The following is a 19,894-nucleotide window of genomic DNA, read 5'->3' as shown; positions in this document are numbered from 1 at the left end:
TGACCTCCAAGGGCACTAGGCACACGTGTGGTACATATACACGCACACAGCCAAGACACTCATATACCTCAAATGACAAAAGAATTCTTTTTTAAAAATTGAAACGTTACAGCTGGCATTTTGGCACATGCTGAACCCAACACCTGGGAAGACTGACAATTCAGATCACCTTCAGCTCCTTAGCAGGTGAGAACTAGCCTGAGCTACATGAGACCCTATCTCCAAAAATAAACATCCGAAAAGTAAGTTTTAAACTACCTATAAGCATTACATGCAGGACCCTAAGGGAAAACTTTGAAGACTATGGCACACTTTTTTCTTCTGTAAGTTTTTATTATTTTAAAGTGGATTTTTTTATATAGTTCTATGTGTGTATCTGTATGTGTCTTTACCCATGAGTTCAGGTCAGATCTGATCTGGAGTTATGGGCAGTTGTAAGCTGCCCAACCTAAGTTCTGGGACAAAAGCCTGGGCCCTCTGCAAAAATAGTACAAACTATTTATTAACAACGAGTCACGTCTCCAGCTCCACAGTGGATTTAAGAAAGAATCTCTGCTGCAGAAACCCAACCCAGTGAAACACCCTTGTCACTTCAGTAATCCACAAAGGCTAATTTTCCAGGCAGTAAGAAAGGGAGGCAAAAGGCCAGCTCCACAGACTCACCTGGGCATAGGCACTCTGGGTAACCTTCCTCAAGTCATCCTGGGCACCGGTTGTAATTCTTCCAAAGAAGATCTCCTCAGAGACACGGCCTCCCAGAGTCATGCACATCCTGTCCAGAAGCTGCTCCTTTGTGTACAGATACTGCTCCTTGGGTAAGTACTGAGCATAGCCCAGCCCCTTCCCACGAGGAATGATGGACACCTGGGAAGCAGAAAGTACACACTGCCAATGCAGTTCTGAGCAGAGTGTCTGCAAGGACACTTGCTGATGAAAAACAGCACAGTGCTGGGCTGCACACCCTTGCCACGAGACCTAGCAACAGCCAGGAGAGAAACTGCCTGACCACAGAGTTCCAGAAAGCATTTTCTGCCCTTATGTAAAGGCAAACTAAAATCAGTCTTTAGTAAAGAGTCCTGAGGACAGCTGGCTGGGGTCTCCTCTGGCAGACCGCAGAGCCTACTCAGCTCTTGCACAACCACGTGGGTCTCATAGGACAAAGGGGCCAAGGCGCCCAAGAGCTGTCATCGTCCTTCCAGATCACTTTAATGAAACTAGGTGAGTTCTGTTTTCTTTAGGAATGAAATGTATTAAAGGAGGAGTTTTCTATATAGTGTTAACCACTCTAAATATAAAACAGTTTTATAAACAACTTCCAACCACAACTAATATATAAAATGGGGGCCACCATACCCCCTAGCTGCCACACAGAGCCCCAAGCAACCGCATGTACACTTACAGACAAGTCTGCCCTTTTTAGAATGGAATGTGAGTGCCACTGCACAAAGTGTACTTTGTGTCTGGCTCCATTCCCTGTTTTTGAGATTCACCCATACTGCCTGCTTATTCACTTTCACGGCTTTACAGCATGCCACTGGATAAACACATCAGGTATCCATTTTTTGTTTTTTTGAGACAAGATCTCACAGTTCCCCAAGCTGGCCTTGAACTCATGGCACATTAATCGTACTGCTCCAGCCTTCAAAGTGCTGGATTATAAGCATCAGTGTCCCCACCACCACACACACACACACACACACACACACAGAGATTTCAGTTCACTTCTGATGGACAGCCAGCCAGATTGTTTCCAGCTTACTGACACTATAAATAGAGCAGGAAAAGTCTTGTGTGGAATCCATCCTCACCGTCTTGGGCGAGGACCATTTGATCACTTAGAAGCCAGCAAACAAAGCCATTTGCCATGTCAGTAGTACACACAGTCATCAACAGTACACACAGTCATCAACAGTACACATAGCAGTACACAGTCAGCAGCACAGTCAGCAGTACACACAGTCAGCAGTACACACAGTCAGCAGCACACACAGCAGTACACACAGTCGTCAGCAGTACACACAGTCAGCAGCACACACAGTCAGCAGTACACACAGTCAGCAGCACACACAGCAGTACACACAGTCGTCAGCAGTACACACAGTCAGCAGCAGCACACAGTCAGCAGTACACACAGTCAGCAGTACACACAGTCGTCAGCAGCACACACAGTCAGCAGCACACACAGCAGTACACACAGTCGTCAGCAGTACACACAGTCAGCAGCACACACAGTCAGCAGCACACACAGTCAGCAGCACACAGTCGTCAGCAGCACACACAGTCGTCAGCAGCACACAGTCGTCAGCAGCACACAGTCGTCAGCAGTACACACAGTCAGCAGCACACACAGTCAGCAGTACACACAGTCAGCAGCACACACAGCAGTACACACAGTCGTCAGCAGCACACACAGTCAGCAGCACACACAGTCGTCAGCAGCACACACAGTCATCAGCACACACAGCCTGTTAAGTGGCTCTGACTAGTTATGATTCCTTTGCAGTTTCTTTGCTTAATGACAGTTCTTATGTCCCATTTCTCTATAAAGTCTATATGCAAATCTTGCCCACTGCTTTACTGTGTCAACTTTAAGACTTTCCCAATATAACTCTTCTGTCACACATATTTACTGTAAATATTTTCGGAATGTGGCCTTTTCTCCCGCTCCCCTTCAAATGATTACATTTTTGAGACAGGGAATCAGTATACAATCCAGGCTGACCTGAAACTCCCATCTTCCTGCCTGCACCTCCTGAGTGTGCCACCATGAGCCTACCTCACCTTTTTACACTTCTTCATGGCATTCTCTAAGCCACAGGTATTGTTGGTTTCTACTTGAGTCAGGGTCTTATTCTGTGCCCAGGCTGGGCTCATTATGGATGTTGGCCACATGTTCTGCCAGAGTTACATCCTCCAGTAGTGCTGGTTTCTTTATGTAGCCCAGGCTAGTCATAAATTTAAAATCCTCTTGTCTTTACCTCTCAAATGCTGAGATTATAGGCATGTGATACCATGCCTGGACCTCAATAACTGTTTTAAATTTCAATGAGGTCCCATTTATAAACTCTCCCTTTTTGTTTATTGATTGATCCCATGTATGTGTGGCTGTGTGCATATGAGAGTATGTTCTCTTACTCCCCTCATGTAGCTCCTAGGACTGAACCCCAATCGTCAGGCTTGGTGGCTAGCACCCACTGAGACATCCTGTCCACCCATTCACCAACATTTTCTTTTTTTCAGTTTATGCTTTTTGTGTTCCAAGAAAATGTCTACTTATTCTGTGAGAAGTTTTATCATTTTACATTTTAGCTTTTCTAATGTATTTATTTTCTGGCATATAATGCAAGGTTTAATGTTTATTTTTCATATGAACCCAGAGTTATCAGAATCACTTTTTTTCTTGTTTTGTTTTTTTAAGATAGGGTTTCTCTGTGTAGCCCTGGCTGTCCTGGAACTTACTCTGTAGACCAGGCTGGCCTCGAACTCAGAAATCTGCCTGCCTCTGCCTCCCAAGTGCTGGGATTAAAGGTATGTGCCACCACTGCCCAGAATCACGTTAAGAAGACAATCTTTCCTTCTGTCTCTCCCTCCCTCTTCTTTTGACTTTATGAAGATAAGAGTCTCAAAAGGCCAGACAAACCTCAAAAGTCAAAGATGACCTTAAACACCCTGGAGACCTTCCTGCTCCAGCCTCCAAGAGCTATTATTATAGGTATGCACCATCACTCCCAATTCCCACCTTGAGAATTGTCAGGAATATGGCCTCTGCTGACCAGCGACTTCACCTGTCCCCTCAGCAGTGCCACAGGCTTACTGCAGAAGAGTACAGCCTGAAAGCTGGGCAGTGTTATTCTCCCACCTAGCTGCTCCCACTGTTCTAGAAGCATCACCAGAAAACCCTAACTCAGCTTCACAATAAAGAAGCTTATTTGGGCTGAGAGTGTGGCTGAGATCTGGAGTGTTTGCCTAGCATGTGTGAGTCCCAAGGTTCTGCAAAAGAATGCTATAATCCTAACAGAGATTGCAATGAGGCTACAGGTCAGTTGGGGAAGAAACAGCATATGATTCTATAAACAGAATGCACTTTTATTTATACTTTAATTCAGTGTATAAGCCCTATGATATTTTCTTAAAATTTATTTTTATGTGTTGAGAATCTATTGAAAATGCAATTGAAAAAAAAATTTTTTTTTGAGTTAGGGTTTCACTATGCAGTTGTAGTTGACTTAGAACTTGCTATGTAAATCAGGCTGGCCTCAAATTAATAGAGATATAGCTGCCTCTACATGAACATGATGGGATTAAAGGTATGGGCTACTACACCAGGCTAAACCTTGCATTTATCCATTAACAAATACAGAGATACCACAGATCTTTGTATATTAGCCCTCGATTCTGCACATCTCCTAACCCATTAATTTTAGTGGCTTCTCTGTAGACTCCACGTATTTTGTGTGTATGTGAATGTTACCCCCTCTGCGACTCCTCCTCCAGCTGACGCCAACAACCATCTTTTGACATCACAGGGCAGCTGACAGCTTCCGAGAGGGAGACCTCACTAGCCTCTGCTTGTGTTCTGGCCAGGATCTCTGGAGATTCCCCATTCCATACACAGTTCTATCAGACAGCCAGATACGGTTAGCTCCTACTCAGATCTGGGTTACTATTTCTTGTTTCTAGAATTTTCCTGTTAAATTTCCAGTATTTTTGGAATTCTGAACTCTCTTCTTAGCCACCTCAAGATGGCAAATACCATCAACCACTGTAGTGTAATTACAGAAGCCCCTCAGGCCACCGCCAAAGCTGCTTATTATGGGTCATCTCTCTCCCAGCTCTGCTCTGCTGTGGGCTACTTTCTGAATCAGACATTGTAGCACAGGCCTCACTCTGAGATCCTCGAGATCACTCTGAGATCACTCTGAGATCACTCTGAGGCCTGCCTTGGCTACAGAGTGAGCTCAAGCACAACCTGGGAAGCTTGGTGAGATTCTACCTATAAAAGTCAAGGGGGTTGGGGGCAGTCAGTAAAGTGCTTGCTCTGCAAGCATTAGGAGCTGTATTCAGATCCCAGCACTTATCTATGTTATGTGCCTATAAACCTAGCACTCAGAAGGCAGAGAAGACAGGAGGACCCCTGGAACTGGCTGCCAGCTAGTCTTGGCCACATCAGCGAGCTCCAGGAGAGATGCTATGTTGGTAATGTTGATAATGGTAATAAGAGTAATGTAGAGAGAATAAAGAACGATACTCAACACTGACCTTTGGCTTTTACCTTCAAGTGTACAAATGTGAGCATACTCCTGAACACAAACACACATGTACACCACATAAACTTCAAAAATAAGAAACAATTTTAAAAGGGCTAGAGGTATAGGTCAGTGGTAGAGCACTTATCCAGGATGAATGAGGCCCTCGGTTCAATCTCCAGTATGGCAAACAGAAAGTGTGCTGTCTAAATGTGTGCCGTATCTGCAGGAGGGGTAAGTACCTCCTTCAGCCTTCATTACTTTCTGCTACATCCCTCCAAAGCTACACTGTCTGTTATTTCTTGAGTGAGTATACTCCTTTTCAGTCACTGCTTATATACTAAGCTGGCTTGCCTACTGAAATACATGCTGTGGCACCTTTAAGAGTGGGTCTGCATGCTCCAGATACCAGCCGGCGACTGCGTGGCCTGCTTCATGGTAAGCCACAGTCTTCTTCTCCTCCGGCTGCAGAACTTGGGTTTTTTTCTCCAAGCCTAACAATAACAAAACCCCAAACCACTGTTTTAGTGACAATGACATTAAAAAATAGCGACACAATACTATACACTTCCTTACCTAAGACATAACAACTAGGCTGCCTAAACCTCCTGACCGAAATGAGACTACAGGGCAAAGTCTAAAATATATCCAACTGTATTTCTCATGTCTGCCCCAGGCTTGCTCTTAAACCACACACCTTTTTGGGGGGGAAAATCAACAGAAATGTAAATATAATTCTGTATTTAGGTCATGTAAAACATGAAACTCATAGGAAAGACAGAAGTATGGAAGAGTCTTCTGCTTGGTTTTGTTATGTAGAACCCTCAAGTACTGGGACAACAATGACACTTGCTGTCTGTTGCCAGTGGAAGGCAGAGGACAGGAAAGACAATGCTAGTAAAAGACCTGAAATTCCTACTCAAAGCTGGCCAGGCCATCAGACAGGCCAGACAGTTTATGGGATGAAGAAGTTTGCCAAGAAATACACTAGGAAGGTCAGTTCCCAGATCCACAGTCCAAATGACCCTGTGTAACAGCAACTACTGAGGTCAATACCGACTAAAGAGCTCAAAGATCTGCAATTTCAGCTTCTCCCAGCCTGTGGAGAGGCAAGGCAGACTCCAAGCCTCACTATGTATCATGGTCTGTAACTGTAAACCCTAATAGTGCACATTCTGTGGTGGGCAATCACCACTCCAGGGGTTCTGCTCTGTTTAAAGTAATTCATCTGAAAGGGGGAAAAAGCTAAGCTCTCAATGATATAACCCAAGACAAGTGTATTCCACAAAGCTACCAGGGTCAAAAGTTACTAAGGATGAGTTAATACACCTTCTGTTTCCTCAAGCATTTCTTTTTGGGGTGCTGGAGGTGGAACCCAGAGCTGTGTGTATGCTAAGCATGTACTCCACCGGTATGCTACAACCCCTAACCTTCTTGCTTATCTAATTTACAAACAACCACCTCACAGTGCATCACAGGCTTCCTCCCTATCTCAGTATGTCACATTATTACAAAGCATGAGACTTTGGTTCACAGAGGCAGCACTGTCAAACGGCAAACTCCCTTCTCAGAGGGGGAAGGGTTCAGACACAAGAAAGCACAAGGCAAGTCTGGAGATGGCATGGCAAGCCCCAAGGCTACATGGATACTCTTACACGGATATACTTTTTGTTTTGTAGCTCTTGCCAAAACAGAGAAATTATGGGCTGAAAATTCCTTTTATGAGCTTTTTAAAAAGAGACATGTTCTCACCATTTAATCTAGACTAGGTTCAAATCTGAGATTCTCCTCTCATCTTCTGAGTGCGGGGATTACCACCTATCACCTTGACTAACATCATCCTTTTGACCAGAGTTATACTCAGCTGCCTTACCTCCAATCACTCGCTCAATGGCTTGTTCGAAGTGCTTCTCATTAATGGCATCTGAAAGGTGTCTTGCAGCAATCAAAGCAGCTTCATTGCAGACGTTGGCAACATCAGCGCCTACAAAATGAACACAGGAAATCATGCTCAACTGACCAGTCACACAGATCTACCCATCCGGAGACTGAGAAGAGCTGTACCTGAAATAAAAATCAAGGTGTCCGTAAGAACCCTAAGCTAGTCTAGTATTAAGTACAACCTATACAACCTTTGCCTTGTGAGCCAAAGTGAGAGGATCAGTAGTAAACAGGTAACTTTAGAAACTGTTTTCCTTAATAGATAATATGGTTCATGTAATAGCAAACTATGATAGCATTTTATAATTTTTATGTGTCTGAGTATTTTGCCTACATGTATGTCTGTGCATCAACTGCATCCAGTGTCAACAGAGACCAGAAAAAGGCACTGGATCACCTGGAGCTGGAGTTACAGATTGTTGCTTGCTGTGTGCGTGCTGGGAATAGAACCTGAGCCCTCTGGAAGGGCAGCCAGTGCTTTTTTTTTTTTTTTTTTTTAAACATTTATTTATGTAATTTATGAATATGAGTGCTCTATTGCATGTGTGCCTGCATGACAGAAGAGGGCATCAGATCTCAGGACAGATGGTTGTGAGCCACCATGTGGTTGTTGGGAATTGAACTCAGGCTCACTGGAAGAGCAACCAGTGCTATAAATCAGTAAGCTATCTCTCCAGCCCGCAGCCAGTACTCTTAACTACTAAGCTTTCTCTCCAGCCCAATGACAATATTTTTAAATGTTCACTATTTTCTTAGTTTTACCCATCTTTGCTGAGAAAACAACTTATGGGAATGTTAAACAACATGCTATACAACATATAATAAACATACATTAAAATAATCTGCTTGGCTAACAAACTAAATTTACATAACATGAAGCTTGTCAAATGCTTGTTTTGCCAATAATGGCTTTATGTGGATTCTTTAGATTAAGTGTGTATTAACACAAGTAAGCTACATGTACTAAATAAATAAGTTTTAAACAGTATAGTACTTCTGGGTAAGTGACCTACAGAGACTGCCCCTGAAGGAGAAAAATCTCTGGGTAAGAAAAATGGGATTTACTGAAAAGATAGAAAGACAGCTCCACAAAGTCACAAAGGTCTTGACATCCCTGCTGAGATGCAGAGCACACAAGGGTGATGTGGGAGAAAGCAGGCCATGAAGCACACTGCACCAGCTGTGCAGCTCCCAGACGGCAGCAGCAGAAGCCTTACCCAGAAGGCAGCACTGTGTGAAGAGATGGGCAGTACTACCCACAAAACAAGCACAGCATCACAGCATCTATTGTGGTGGCACGTTTTGATGAGACAATGGCTCTTTCAGCAGAGGAGAGGAATCCTATTCCATATGACTTGGAATAGTCAGGTGCCATCTTAGAAGGAACCTAGTTTTTAAATCTGTGCGTTCCCAGTGGTCTGAGAACACAAAACGAGAGCTAGTCAGAACTTGGATTAACCTGCTGCAGTCCCAGGGTGAGCCACAGCTCTAGAAGGGACCTGTGGTGACTAAGAGGACCAGGAGCTGACCTGCTCTTAGCTCAATGAGCATGTTTAGACTTTAACATAGGCTATTTTTCTAACTACAAAGGTTTAAATGGCCAAGAGAAGCATTCTCACTGGAAATTCAGCATTGTGGTGCTTTGAGAGAGGAAAGGACTCCTTAAAAAAAGCTAAGATTTTTTTTAAATGTATTTTATGTTATATATAAATATATTATTACTTGTAAATAAGAGACGTTTTATAAGTATCATTATTTATGTATTGTGCAATGTGTATAAAGGAGAATAAAGAAAAGATGCACTTTGTTTTCATATAAATGCAAATAATGTGCCAAATTTTAAAAAAGATACCCCCCCCCTCAAAAAAACAAACAAACAAACAAAAAAAAAAAAAAAACAAACACGGGCAGCAGTGCAGGCTGAGAGCTAGGCAGCAGGAGCCACAGGGCAGGCAGCCCACCCTCGGTGGCTGGAAGGAGACATCACTTGCTGAGGATAACTGGAGTCTGAGGACACTGAGCCTGCAGTCAGTAGGCAGATCAAACACTGGAATCATTTCCCAGCTACTTTCTGCTGTAGCAGTCAAGCACACCGGCCCTCCAATGACCACCTGACATCCACAGCTCCACCACTCCTGCAGGAGGATGAGCAGTAGGGGACTTTGAAAATGTGAACATAGGTCTTGTGCCTGTACAGATTCCTTTCCCAACCCTCAATACCCTTGAGAAGCCCCAGCCTCCAGCTAGACCCTTAAGAACCCCAGTGGATGTAGTTCAGAGGTCTGTGAAGTGGGGCAGAAACTAACAAAGGCGGCAGCTGAGCTAGCAGAGGCCCTAGGGACACAAAAAGGGAAGCCACATGAATCGACACTTCCTTAAAACATGCCCAGCACCTACAATAAGTCACTTGAAAGAGTCCACAAGTTCAAGCAACTGAACCCATCCCTGGTGTACATAACTAACACCAATTTCTGCAGACTCAGAAACTACTATAAATTTTATTTTTCTTGAAATGTGACTGTTCACTATCAGGGGCCAATCAAGATGACTCAGTTACTAAAGTGCTTCCAGTGCAATCCTGATGACCTCAGTTCAAGGCCCAGAACACAGATAAAGGTAGAAGATGATTTGAAAATGTTGTCTGTCCTATGACTGCCACACATGGGTCACAGTGTGCACATGAGCTTCCCTTACCCCTAAACATACACACAAAAACAAAAAAAGAACAGTTACTATTTATCTTTATGTAGCCCAGGATAACCCTGAACTCCAATCTTCCTGCCCCCACCACACACACACACACACACACACACACACACACCAGAGCTGGGATTATGGGAGTGTGCCACCATCACGCCTGTTTCATGTGGTAGTAGGGATCAAACCCAGGGTGACTAAACTATATCTCCAGTCTAGAAGTATTTTCACTTTATTGTTTTTAAGAAAAACTTTTATTATATTTCATTCACTTTCATACTTTCGTGGAATTTTGTGGGCATTTTTCTTCACTGAGCAATGCTTACCTTTTATTCTTATGTTTTGACACCATAGTGCCCCCCTTTCTACTATATTTTTAGTAGTATATTTTAGATTTTAATTTTTTAAAAATGTGTATAAATGCATGCTGCATATATGTTTATGCACCACATGTGTGCCTGGTGCCCAAGGAGGCCAGACACTCTGGGATAGACTTGGGTTGCTTGCAAGCCTCCATGTGGATGGCAGGAGCCAAACCTCTAAATGGCAGAACTGTCTCTCCAGCCCCTCTTTAGGACTGTTTTGATTTAATCAGTGTGCGTGTGCATGTGCGTGTGCATGTGTGTGTGTGTGTTGGTAAAGCTTTTGTTTTTCTTTCCCTTCTTAAATTTATCTAATTTTGCCTTTGAACTTTCTCTATACTTGATCTTAGTCAAAAGGCCAAAACATGATTATTTTCAACTTTTCCTATTTTCTCTCTCCCCTTCCTTTTGTCTTCATTCCTCTTGCTTCTTCTTTTATTTAACCATACTTCTACACTATTTTTTCCTGTCTCCTGTTTCTTTTCTCTTATTCAGTTTTTTAAATAATATTTTTGTTTGGTTGGAGTTTTTGTTTTGTTTTTTCAACACAGGGTTTCTCTGTGTAGCCCCTAGAACTCTCTCTGTAGACCAGGCTGTCCTCAAGCTCACAGAGCTCCACCATCCTCTGCCTCCCGAGCACAGGGACTAAAGGCGTGCGCCACCACGCCCAGCCATTACCTTAGATAATGTTTACCTTCATGGTAGAGCCCACACCACTTTTGCCATTCCCTGTTTTAGGGCTGCTGGGTGTTAAAGGAGTGGATGTGTCTCTTCCTTTCCTGTGTGGTCTGAAATTCCTATTCTTACAGCCGTTTGTTGTTTCCTCTGAGTAGCAGCCCAAGAGGAGGCTGCTCAGTAAAACACTCAAGACACAGTGGTGGTGGCACACACCTTTAATCCCAGCATTCAGGAGACAGAAGCCTGAGAATCTCTGAATTCCAGGACAACCTGGTCTATAGACTGAACTCCAGGATAGACAGCTACATGGAGAAACTCTTTCTTGAAAAACAACAAAAGACACACAAATAAAAGCAGAGGTGTTGACTACCACATAGAATACAGGTACTAGCTACAAACAGAAACACAGAAAACATGAAGAAGCAAGCAACTCAACTCTCTCCCTCAGGGCCCACCTCCTCAGACATTTGATTCAAAGACACTGAAAGAGAGAAAAGGCCATAGAGTAAGTTGGAAAGCTTAATAATAGAAATGACCAACTGAATTCAATCTAGTCCTGGAGAGGGAAGTCAACAATGTGGAGGTAAACAAAGTCAAGCAAATAGATGAGAAAATCAGCAACATAGTAGAAAAATTCAGCAAGGAAACTAGGTTTTGAAATAATTAAATACATTCTAGAAAGGAAAAACTTAATGAATCAAAAAAATTAAAGTGGAAGGTCTTTCAAGGCAAACATATTGGAGTAACATCAGAGATAAAGAAAACACAGAAAAAATGAATAAGTAACTGTAAGCCAAGATTGTCACATCAAACAATGGTATAATTTTAAATCAACTTAAAAAAAAAAATGACATTTCAAGATGAGCATAAAGTAATGCAGTTTCTGATGACCAAGCCAGCACCACAGAAGATACTTAGAGAAATACGTTTCACAGAGAAGAAGAAAAGTCTCAATCACATGAGCACAGAAAAATTAAATATCAGGAGAGGACAGATGAACAAAAGAGCTGGGAAGACATTGATTCCATCCAAACACAGTGATAGTAAACAAAACTCCAACCAATCAGAAAAAAAATTAGATTAGTAAGTATCTTACAATAAATATAAATGGCTTAAATTCACCAATAAAGTAACACACAAATACTGATTAAAGTAAAAACCAAGATCCAACTATGTTGTGTCAGCATGAAACACTTCACTGGTAACAACAAACTCCAACAGAATAAACCAAAGGATCAAAGTCAGTATAGCATATCTGATAGTAGATTTCTTTTTTTAAAGATTTATTTATTGTAATTTTTTTCCTTTTTTTTTTTGTTTTTTTGTTTTTTTGTTTTTTTTTTTGAGACAGGGTTTCTCTATGTAGTCCTGGCTGTCCTGGAACTCACTCTGTAGACCAGGCTGGCCTCAGAAATCCGCCTGCCTCTGCCTCACGAGTGTAGGGATTAAAGGCATGCGCCACCACCGCCCGGCGTAATATAATTTAAAATTTTTATTTATTTGTTTTTAATGTGTATAGACATTTTATTTGCATGCATGTCTATGCACCCCGTGTGTGTCTGGAGGCTACAAAGGCTAGAAGAGGGCATTGGATTACTGAGCCACTGAAGTTACAGACAATTCTGAGCTGCCAGATAAGTGCAAGAAAGAGAACCTGAGCTTCCTCTTCAATGGCAAGATGTATTTTAATGTATATGAGTGTTTTGCCTGAATATATGTATTCTACCATATAGAAGCACTAGTGGGCATAGGGTCAGATAGACCCCTGGTTCAGTAATAGTGGGTGAGTTAAATACCCCATTCCCCCTTTAGATAGATCATCCAAACAAAAACAAACTTCAGAGTTAAACTATACCACAGATCAAATAGACTGAACAAACTATCTTTAAAATATTTCATCCAACAAGTATAGAGCACACAAATCAAGAAGAATCAAAATGATTTCTCATATCCTATCAGATCACTGGGAAGTAAAGCTAGAAATCAACAGCAAAACAAAATTAAAAAAAAAAAAAAACAAAAACAAAACAATACAATAAACTCTTGAACAACAAGTCCAAACCTCAATGAGATACAATCTACACCCCTGGCATCACTACAACAAAAAGACAACTAAACTAAGTGTAGTGGCTCTTGCCTGTGATCTCAACACTGAGGCCAAGAGGACTACTACAAATTCAAGGCCAGTCTGGACTACTTAGCACTTGCAAAGCAGCCAGGTTTTGTAGTAAGATTTTGTGTCAAAATGAGAGGGGAAAGAAGACAGAAGAGAGACAGCCAGAGAGAATAGCAGTTGCTGGCTAAAAAGTGTGAGAAACTGACAAATATTCATATCCTACTGGTGGGAAGTTAAAATGATAGAGCACTTAAGAAAATTAGCCCGATATTCCCTGCAGAGGCAGAGGGCAGAGGGCAGAGGGCAGAGGGCAGAGGGCAGAGGGCAGAGGGCAGAGGGCAGAGGGCAGAGGGCAGAGGGCAGAGGGCAGAGGCAGGTGGATTTCTGAGTTCGAGGCCAGCCTGGTCTACAGAGTGAGTTCCACGACAGCCAGGGCTACACAGAGAAACCCTGTCTCGGAAAAAAAAAAAACAAAAAAAACAAAAAAACAAAAAAACCAAGCCAGGCAACATAGTGCATAATCCAATTACATTAAATGTCCAGATAAGAAAACTTACAAAGACTGAAAGTAGATTTCTGTTGTCTAGGGCTGAAGGTGGAAGGATGGGCTGCTGATAGACGCCTCTGGGGTGACACCATATTTCAGAGTTAAATTACAGTGATGGCTGCACTACAATGTCAACACACTAAACCCCACATTTACACTTGGTAGTGGTGAGCACTGCAGCATGCTGTCTATATCAATAACTGTTAAAAGACCCTTGGGAGCAGATCCTAAAAGATGCATGGATAAAGTGATGTCCCTGTCTATCAGGAGCTAATCATAACCCATGATGGAGGCAGAGGCCGGGGCCCAAATACAGAGTGCCTACATGTTGATTGCTGCCTGCTCATTCCTGAAGCTGGTAAAGTGCTCAGGGGCCGATTTACTGCATCCTCTAATTATGTGCATTTCTGAACTTTCCCATAATTAAAAGGTAAAAGCAAGAGATGGGGGCTCCAAGTGAAAGGAACCACATGACCCAGCCCTTGCCAGTGACTGAAATACACTTTGAGAACAGCAGCAATTTCCACTCACCTGAAAACCCTGGAGTTAAGGACGCCAGTTTTCTGGCCAATTTATCTTTTTCCAAGGCACTGTCTAGTTTCAATGGTCGAAGGTGAACTTTGAAGATTGAGGCTCGTCCTTTTATGTCTGGGGGTCCTTTAGAAATTATTTTTAAGGGGAAAAAGAAGGTCACAGTGAGACACATCTCTACCACAAAAGTTATTGACTGAACCTAGTGACTACCATCTCACCAATAAAGATCTGCCTGTCAAATCGGCCCGGTCTCAACAGAGCTGGATCCAGGATGTCTGGTCGATTTGTGCCTGCCAGGATGACCACATTGGTGGTTGTGTTGAAGCCTACAAAAGGGGCAGTGAAAATGCAGTCAGAACTAAATAACATAGGGCCGAGAACAAGACTGATTGGCAGTGGAAGGGTTTGACAATCAGAGCTGTAGCAGACGCTGTTCTCCATGATCACCTACAACTGTTTAGAGTTTCATGTATACAGGTGCTCTGTCTGCATGTGGAGGCCTGAAGGGCACAGCAGACGCCCTAGGACTGAAGTTACATTAGACTAAGCTGTCACGTGAGTGCTGAGAATCAAACTCAGATCCTCTGGAAGAGCCATCAGTGCTCCGAACTGCTGAGCTGTCTCTCTAAACTCTTATTTAGCACTTTTAAAGCAAAAAACTTGAATTATTTTTCTCACTAGTCACCTTATTTTTAGACATAATAATCACATATTAAGTTTTTGCCAATATTTATTCCTATTTTCAGAAATACTTATTTTAGCTAAAACACAACATTGAGCTATAAATGAGGTACAATATGACACTTCAGCATGAGAGACAATGCATGATTATCAGGTCAGGGATGTAGGACATCCATCACTCACTCAGGGCTTGTGCTGAGAACACTGTAAACACCCTCTGCTAGCTATTCGGAAATGTGAACAATTGTCAACTGCTGTGCTGGCTATTCTTGGTTGTCAGCTTACCTACATCTGGAGCTAACAAAAACTCAATTCTTAATTAAATCATCTGAAGTGTGAAGACTCACTTTAATCCTGATTTTCTGAGATGGGAAGATGCACCTTCAATCTGGACCACACTTTCTACTGGTAGTCTATATGGCAAGTCCACTCCTTCACTGCCATTAGCCTATCTTCAGGATTGTGGCATCTACTGAAGACCAGCCAAGGCATCCAGCCTCATAGACTGAACAACTAATGGACTCCTGGACTTTCCACTGCTGGACTAGCTGGACCACGGCTTGTAGATTACTCACTCTAATAAACTCCATATATGTGTGTGTTCTCTCTCTCTTCCTCTGTCTCCCCCTGTCTCTCTCCCCTAGTTCTATTCCTCTAGAGAGTCCTGGTGAATACAACTGTGGTTCCTGCCCTGTTAGAGACTAGAAATGACTCCTTTATGCCCACTAGTCATTCTCTAGCACTTTCCTCTACATGGCACAGTTTTAAGAATCAATCTTCTTATTTTTAAATCATTTTTTCCTTTTAAAGATGTATAGAGTGGGTGGGGGGTAGGGCTGGAGGGGGGGATACAATCAGGATGTCAAATATCTATATATATAGATATATATAGATAGATATGTAGATAGATAGATAAATAAATAAATAAAAGGAAAAAAGAATATTCAGGACAAGAAACCCAGTTTGGCCAAGAACTCGCTAAAGATAGTGGTGATAAATGAATTCATACTGTCATGAATCAGCTAACCAATCATTCCATCAGTCAATAAATAAACAAGTAAAAGAAAAAAAAGATGCATTGAGGGACACTCTGTATTCCAGACTGGCCTAGAACTTACTATGTGGATCAAACTTGTGGTGAGTCTCTTAGCTCTGTCTTCCAAGTGCTATACCCCTATGCCCAGCACACTTCCCTCCTTTTCAGATCTTTGTTATTTTTACTACATGTGTGTATCCACATGTAAGTTGGAGTACCTTCAGAGTGCAGAGGCTGGAGTTACAGGCGCTTGTGAGCTGCCCAAGTTACAGACAGTTCTAAGCCAAACAACTTAGGTTGCTGGAAATGAAGCCGGAGCCCTGGGTAAAAGCTGCACATGCTCTGAACCATTAAGCATCTCTCTCACCATCAAAGGCTCCATTTCCTTAGCCATCCTCCAATGCTGACGCCTTCCTCCACCTTGCACCTCAGGACACAGGCACTAAAAGCACGCCTGGGCTGGTACCCCAGCATGGCACTCAGACTTGAACTCAAGGGCTTGGAGGGTAAACGGACTGCCAGAGGATAGGCAAGGTCTCCACCTTCACACACTGACACTGTGTCTGGCTTCCTCATCTAAGTCAGTGTGATGCCCGGAACTGCACCCTCCCTTCTGTAAACAGGCAAGTGTCCACATCCTCCCAGCAGGAGGATGCAGCAACCCTAGAAACTGTGTCCTTAATTGATAGACCAGCTGCCCAGCATGGAAAGACCGCTACTTTTGTGGGTTAAGGAGTACAGGTAGTGCTTAACTTCTGATTTTTTAACCTAGAAGATGGGGTGAAAGTGCTGTACAATTGGTATAAGCTGTACTTCAAATCTTGAGTCTGCTCTCCCAGGACCAGTTAGGCTTGATCCTCTCCAGCTATGCACGTCCAGTCAGTACACCACCCTTAAGAGACACACTCTAGAGTGCTGTGCTGCTCAACAGCAAATTCTATGTACCACAGATACTCAGTGCATTTTGGACTTAGGGTATTTTCAACTTAAATGCAAACCTACAAAGGTCAAAAGGCACCTCTGGTCAACATGTGCCAAATTCACACTTGACTGTGCTTGAATGTTCCCAGGGTTTCAGAACCATATTCAACTCTGAGAATGAGACAGACATTAGCTCTTGGTTGATGATTATTTCACCAGTTTTTCTTAGTCAGCATCATCTTATCACCAATGTCAGGTGGGATGCCAAATAAGCTACCAGTATAACATTAGATGCATGCATGCATGGGCATCTGGTATAACATAACATTAGATGCATGCATGCATGCATGGGCATCAGGTGTGTGCCTGTGGAGACCAGAAGAGGAGGTGGATCTTTTGGAACTGGAGTTACAGATGGCTGTGAGTAAAGCATCTGTACACTGCTCTTCAGAGCAGCTGGCATAGAGAGCTGGGAACCAAAGCCAGGTCCCCAGGAGGAGCAGCTGGTGCTCTGCTGAGCCGCTAGACTCTAATTCTAATGAGGAAATGTTCTTTTACTCTCTAAAGTCTGTGTCACAGTAAAAATTCCCATTCAGAGATTTGAGATAACTAGAAGTTCAGTTTGACACAGATGGGCGACTGCTCACCATCCATCTCCACAAGCAGCTGATTGAGTGTGTTCTCCTGCTCACTCTGCCCGCCGAAGTTGCCTCTGCCACGTTTTCTTCCCACAGCATCAATCTCATCAATGAAGAGAATACAAGGCGCATTCTTCCGAGCAAGGGCAAATAAGTCTCGGACCTTGACAGAAAGAAATCTGAGTTACTTTACTGAAGTCAATGTTACTAGTTTAGCAAAGCTAACCTCAAAACAGGGCATGGTGGCACACACCTGTCCTTGTAGCACTTGGGAGGCTGGGGAAGGAAGACTGCAAAAGGGAGGACAGCCTGGGCTACACTGTAAAACCCTGCTCCCTCCCTAAAGACCACTGAACCCTAATCTTTCTGTGATTCATGTTACACATCCAGGTATTTTTTTCAGTTAGAAGCAGTGAAGCTAGTGAGAAGACTCTGTGGGTAAAGGTGTCTGCCACTGAGCCTGCAGAGCCCTGAGTCTGACAGCTTCCCAGACCCCACCCATTGAAAAGAGAGAACTGACTTCCTAGAGGTGTCCTCTTCTATTTATACAGGCTGTGGAACACACCTGCCTACACACAAAACTAAATGAAAACATAATTTAAGACAGTATCAGGAGCAAAGGAGGGAGAAATGATAGCACTAAGTGGCTGTCGTCAGTCAGGTGGGTCAGTGTCACTTCTATAATCCATAAATGACTGCTGACTGCATCTGCTGTGTTTATAACATAACAAGTCACACACACACACACACACACATACACACACACACACACCCCTACCTTAAGAAATCTTTTTTTTAAAATAATCTTGTTTCAGGGTGTGCTGAGCATAGTAGCTCACACCTTTTATCCCAGCACTCAGGGGTAGATCTCTGTGACTTAATACAAAAGAGCCCTCCGTTAACTAAAATTATAATCCATTAAGCTAAGGATTTAATGGATTGGAGAGATGGCTCAGAGGTTAAGAGCATTGTTTGCTTTTCCAGAGGTACTGAGTTCAATTCCCAGAAACTACATGGTGGCTCAAAACCATCTATAATGAGATCTGGTGCCCTCTTCTGGCCTGCAGACATACATGAAGGCAGAATGCTGTATACATAATAAATAAATCTTAAAAAGTTCTAGATCAATCAAGGGGTACATAGGGAGATTCTGTCTCAAAGAAAAAAAGTGTTTGTAAACCAATTATCTAACTAGGAATTACTAGGCAAATGAAAAACTTTTGACCACTCAATTAACAAAAGCATCAATAAATAAATTAATAAAAACCAGTAGGCCGGGCCAGGGAGACAGCCCAACAAAAAGCTCAATAAAAGCACTTGCCACACCAGCCTGACACCTTGAGGCTGATCCCAGAACCCATGTAAAAAGGTGGATACGGTGGTATATATCTGCAAATCCAGCACTTCCACAATGACATGGAAGGCAGAGGCAGAAGTGCACGGACCAGTAGAAACAGTACACAAACAGTAGAAACAAGAAGGACTGCCTCAATAAGCAGAATGAAAACTGACCTCCTGGCCGGGCGGTGGTGGCGCACACCTTTAATCCCAGTACTTGGGAGGCAGAGGCAGGCGGATTTCTGAGTTCGAGGCCAGCCTGGTCTACCAAGTGAGTTCCAGGACAGCCAGGGCTACACAGAGAAACCCTGCCTCGAAAAACCAAAAAAAAAAAAAAAAAAAAAAAAGAAAGAAAGAAAACTGACCTCAAACTGCCCTCTGACTTCCACACAGGCACACAAGAAACAAAGGCAAGCCAGGAATGATGGTGCACGTCTATGAGCCTAATCTTTGGGAGGCTGAGGTGAAAATACTGCTGTGAGTTCAAGCCAAGCAGAGCTACAAAGCTAACACCAGGCTAGCCAGGGCTACATAGCAAGACCCTGTCTCAAAGAACAAAAGCAAGGCCCACAGGATGGCTCAACTGGAAAGAATGCCTGTCACCAAGCCTAACATCCTTGTTTTGATCCCATATAGACCTATAGAAGAAGAAAGCCAACTACTGCAAGCTGTCCTCTGATCTCCAAAAGCTCCTGGTGTAGACACCCACACACGATGTGCATACATTCATGCATACACAGACACATAAGATAAATAAATGTAAACAAACACCACCCTCCCCACAACACACACAAAATTATACATACAAGGTTGGCATGGTGGCTCATGCCTGTAATTCAAGTATTTCAAAAGCCTGAGACAGGAGGATCAGAAGTTCAAGGCCAGTCTAGGCTGCATAGGACCCTAAAGGACTTGCTGTATAATCATGGGAGCAGAGTTCAGCTCTCAGCACCCGTGTGATGAACTGGGCATCCCAGCACATGCCTGTAAAGGAAGTAGAGACAGGAGGATTGCTGGGACTTACCACCTTTTATCCTAGGTGAGAAAACTAAGCTGCAGATTCAGGGATACCCTACCTTAAAGTATCATGCAGAGTGAAAGATGACGTCTCCACACACAGGTGGTGCACAAAGGCACATACACAGAGAGACAGACATAC

The 19,894-nt window shown here is 43.1% G+C and overlaps 1 protein-coding gene across 1 annotated transcript in view; it reads right to left on the bottom strand.

Annotated features, from left to right (window-relative positions):
• The window catches only part of Afg3l2 (AFG3 like matrix AAA peptidase subunit 2), a 46,380-nt gene that overhangs the window by 3,983 nt on the left and 22,503 nt on the right, over positions 1-19,894 (bottom strand). The window contains exons 10-15 of the mRNA XM_034518266.2: positions 17,407-17,560; positions 14,340-14,447; positions 14,119-14,244; positions 7,120-7,230; positions 5,625-5,740; positions 664-864 (exon numbers count right to left, since the gene is read on the bottom strand). Coding sequence (XP_034374157.1) covers positions 664-864; positions 5,625-5,740; positions 7,120-7,230; positions 14,119-14,244; positions 14,340-14,447; positions 17,407-17,560 — 816 coding nt within the window. The remainder of the gene's footprint in view (positions 1-663; positions 865-5,624; positions 5,741-7,119; positions 7,231-14,118; positions 14,245-14,339; positions 14,448-17,406; positions 17,561-19,894) is intronic.

The sequence above is a fragment of the Arvicanthis niloticus genome, chromosome 14, assembly GCF_011762505.2.
Source record: "Arvicanthis niloticus isolate mArvNil1 chromosome 14, mArvNil1.pat.X, whole genome shotgun sequence".
NCBI lineage: Eukaryota > Metazoa > Chordata > Mammalia > Rodentia > Muridae > Arvicanthis > Arvicanthis niloticus.
Note: the sequence above shows the minus strand (reverse complement) of the source record. Positions and strands in the feature narration are given on the sequence as shown.